Source organism: Capsicum annuum, chromosome 7 (assembly GCF_002878395.1).
Source record: "Capsicum annuum cultivar UCD-10X-F1 chromosome 7, UCD10Xv1.1, whole genome shotgun sequence".
Classification (NCBI taxonomy): Eukaryota; Viridiplantae; Streptophyta; class Magnoliopsida; order Solanales; family Solanaceae; genus Capsicum; species Capsicum annuum.
Window position 1 is genome coordinate 97,451,644 of NC_061117.1, and position 4,467 is coordinate 97,456,110.

General features: G+C 31.4%; 1 protein-coding gene across 1 annotated transcript in view; it reads right to left on the minus strand.

Moving 5' to 3' along the window:
• Positions 1-1,425: 1,425 nt before the first annotated feature.
• The window catches only part of LOC124885749 (sodium transporter HKT1-like), a 25,190-nt gene continuing 22,148 nt past the window's right edge, over positions 1,426-4,467 (minus strand). Inside the window, exon 5 of the mRNA XM_047394000.1 lies at positions 1,426-1,584. Coding sequence (XP_047249956.1) covers positions 1,481-1,584 — 104 coding nt within the window. The 3' untranslated portion in view covers positions 1,426-1,480. The remainder of the gene's footprint in view (positions 1,585-4,467) is intronic.

A 4,467-nucleotide genomic window follows, 5' to 3' on the forward strand; every position in this document is an offset into this window, starting at 1 on the left:
TGAAGGAAAAAATCTTCCACCAAAAGTCAAGGTGTGAATTTGTTATACTCTTGAAAAAGGGATTCTCAATTATCATTTTTAAGGATCAAAAATCTCTTGGGTTGCTATCTCTTCAATTCCTCCAGCATCTCACTTCTCCTGCTATATAAACAAGTCATTGGAGAACCAATTAGAATATACATATAGTCATAGTCATTTACAATTCTTTGCTCTACTATTAAACAAGCATTATATTACTTAGTATTTTACTGTGTAACAAAAATAAAAGGATAAAAGATATTGTTAGTGAGACATTGTATCAAAGAGTGAAAAGAAAATAAAAGAAATGAAAAAGAGGAGAAAAGAAGTGAGAAGAAAAAATTGAGATTAGTAACTAGAACTTTATTCTCAAAGTTATTCCAAACTCAAACTTTTCAAAGACTTAAAACAGAACACCCTAGAAACCCAAGGAGATTGGACGTAAGTTCGACATTGGATCCCAACTAGCATAAAATATCTAGTTTTTATGTAGGATCAACCTTGGATCCCAACCAGTATAAAATATCTAGTTTCATTTACTTTATTGCTCTTTGCTTTACAATATTTAGTTTTAATATTCACTATATGTGAGTCAACTAATTTTCTTAAGTAGTCTACTAAGAAAATGAAAAATAGCAATTCAACCCCCCACTTTCACCTTGACGTGTGTCATTCATCCAAGCCTAAATTCGGGGTGTGAAAATTAATATCTAATTTTTTTCTCAACTCTAGTCTCATCTACTATCAAGTTCATCTGGAGGAACTTGAACTTCACCTATGGAAGAAAACCGACTATCAAATTACTTAGTTAACTATGCAATAGAAGTTATAAGACTGATACAGATAAAGTACGAACTTTTCAACTCATGAAAATAGAATTCTTAAAATGGAAAAGGCCCAGATTCTAAATTTGACAAACTAGACCAGAAGAATCATTGAAATCCTCTTCAAGGTAAACTCTATTTAACAATATTGAGGAATTTCAAAACACATATAACAGAGTTCTCCAATGATAGTTGGGACACAATTGTATGGAAAGTAAGAACAATCAAACCTAGTCTTGGATTTGCATATTTGTTAAGTTGGTCATTTACTTCAGTCTTTTATATATTCTTGGTTTTCTATTTTTTGCTAGACATTGTCTGATTATCAAGAAAACATTTTAAATAAAAAAATCCTAACAAATTCCCAAAAAAATGGATAGTTGTATACATGTCATATAACATTACAACATAGCAATAACTTGTTTTACACTAGGATTACATGGAATAAATGAAAAAGCCAAGAAAATACGAGATAGAGAGAGAGAAAGGTCAAAGAAGTTGCCTATTTACTTTAAATACATTTAAAGTAATTCTAAGTGAAGTTATAATACCCTCCAAGACTTTCCACCTCTTTGATTATACTTCTTCATCCTTCCAAAGAACATGACAATAATCAAAAGGAACTTTCCCGTATTACTCTATTTTCCAGCAAATCCATATGTTGTGTCCTTGCAATGGCCATCTGGTTTTATTTGCCTGGCACAACCATAGCCCACTGACATTCCAACAGTTCCATATGCACGATGATATTATTATTATACGAATGACTTGGAATTAGTTAATATGTTGATCAAATATAAAAGACTATACATAAATATTAGGCATGATTTGGCTTCACTAATTAAGTTATGAATGGTGACCCACAAAATCATGGAGTTTATTCTTTAATGACTTATACCAGATGATATTGTAGAAATTATCGTTAAGATAAACTGACGTTTAGTTTTTATCTTTCATAATTAAATTTATATCAAGTGATGCATAAGTTTTTTAGAATCTAAAATGATGTGAAGCATAACTCATGACATATTATAATATGAAAATATATACTTAGACACTGTAAATTTTATTTATTTTTCCCTATGGACATAAATTGTAGACTTACACAATATAAGGGCATAATTTCCAATGACCCAAATCGTATTTACGACCTATATATGTTAGAAAATTAAAGCAATAACATATTGGATTTTACAATTGGGATACCTCCAGCCATTGTTGGAGTTTGTCAGAGTATGTGAGTCGTCATCTTCTACTCTATACATTTGTAAGTGTTCTAAGCACTCAACCCTTACTCTTTAGTTGGTGTGGAGATTGTGAAGAAGGTTATACTTAGGGACCTTTAATCGGATCTGCTTATTGATAATGTTCTCCATAAAAAATATTGGCCAATAGTTTACAATTAGGGCAGTCGGGCAGCAGTTACAGAGGATTTGAAATTCAATTCCTTTATAGTTGAGTACCTGGCTAGAGTAGAGGTTAAAGACATGGAGGTTAATCCAATAAATGAAACATATGACATGAACCATGATGATAGTTTATCTAAGAACGAGTAGTATCTTCCATATATCACTATGTATTATATCTCTAAGCCTTAGCCCTTATTACTTAATGAATAACCCAATATTTATTCTAGATCCAAACTTTAGTGACATTTCTAAAAATTTAAACTGATTTTGCACACAATTACAAGTACGATAAATATCATATAAAATTGAGTTTCATCAACTTACTTTATTGCAGGAAAAATTTTACATAGTGGAACAAAGTCCATTATGATTATATGATCCTTAAATTTCTATGGCGACACGTCTTTAGTTAGAATAAACTAACATCACTTCAATGATAATGTGTTTAATGAACATTTTCTTATTTTTAACACGTTCTCTTGTGGCTAGATACTTGATGTCAATATGCTTGGTTCAACATCCATTTTGGTTATTATTAGCTAAAAATATAGCAACAAAATTTTTATAATATAACTTTAATGAATTAGAGATAGAGTCGACAATTGTCAGCCCAGATATGAAACTCTTCAATCATACACCATATGAGGTAGGCTTAAAACAAAAAATGAACACAACTGTCATAGAGGAAGTAGTAATGAAAGTCTGTTTGACACTTTTCCAAGAGATAGCTCCACTGGCTAACATAAAAATATATCCAAAAGTTGATTTTCATAAATCAACACAACCAATAACTTCCAAGTCATATGATCTTTTGCACATAAGCATGTTGTCTTTTGTCCCTTGAAGATACCTAGGACTTTCTTTTCAACTCTCTAGAGGCCAAGACCTAGATTACTCTAATATTTTTCTAACATTTCAATAGAAAATTCTATGCCAGGTCTTGTACAAACCTGAGCATACATCAAGTTTCTAACAGTCAAAGCATATGAAATGTCCTTCATTTGTTCCTTCTTAATATTGTTCTTCTAGAATTTATTCAAATTAACCTATCACCCTTCACAATAGGAGCTACACTTGGTGAACTATATAGGCTTCTTGAGATAGACCTAAGGAACCTTGATGTCTTTCTTTATGAATCATAATTCCAATGACATAACATTCATCAATCATGTCTTTCATATCAAAACTTTTAGAGTGAAATTTTTTCACCTTATGTATCATGTCCTTATTATTGGATACAAGTATAATGTCATTCACATATAGAACTAAGAAACATATTCTACTTTTATTAACCTTCTAGTATATAGATTGATCCATAATGTTCTCAACAAAGTTGAATAAAGAGATAACATTGTGAAATTTTAAATACCATTGAAGATTGAGAAGAACAACATTGTGATTTTTGTAAGTATCCTTTGGAAGCTATTTATGAACATCAATATATCTTTGATTTCTTACATGGTGATGAGTACTAAACTCCCATAACTAGGGTTATGGGAGCCTTGAGGTAGAGAACTATTTTAGGGCTATGAATTGGTTTGATTCCTAACATCTATCGAAATTTCATGAATCTTTCTTCATTATAATGACATCTCTTGGTTGAAAACTTGAGAAGTGAGCCCAAGAACTCTACTTGTCTAAAAAAAAAGTGATTCACATAAACTCCATTGGTTCACCCTTTGGGTTAATAGGTTGATGCCTTAATAGGATCAACCCTCATGAGAGTATTATTGAATAATGCATGAATCCTTTAGGTTCAAGATAAGTAAAGGTTGAAATACTCATGAAGTAGAGAAACACATGGGTAATTCTTAGAATTCAATAATTCTTGCAATTGAATGCATAAGTTAGAATTTGAACACAAATTCACAACCCTAATTGTTTGAACATCTTGGTGAGCATAACTCTAGTTAATTCATTCTCATTGAAATTACATCTATATTAACTCTCAGTAGCTGGACTTTTGTGTGGCACAAATACAAAAGAACATTGTTAACACATTCAAACTCCCTTCTACTCAAGAATCTTAGATCAATAGTCTAATAACATTCACAATACTTAGTGAACACGGTATTCCCTATGGGGTTCAGCACCCAACCCAGTTGGGTTTTATATTTGACAGCGACTGCTTACTCTCCTTAAGAGAGGTATAATTTGGGCGTATCAGTAGCCTGTACATCATGATCAAACTATTATAGATTCCAACCAGCAGGTGA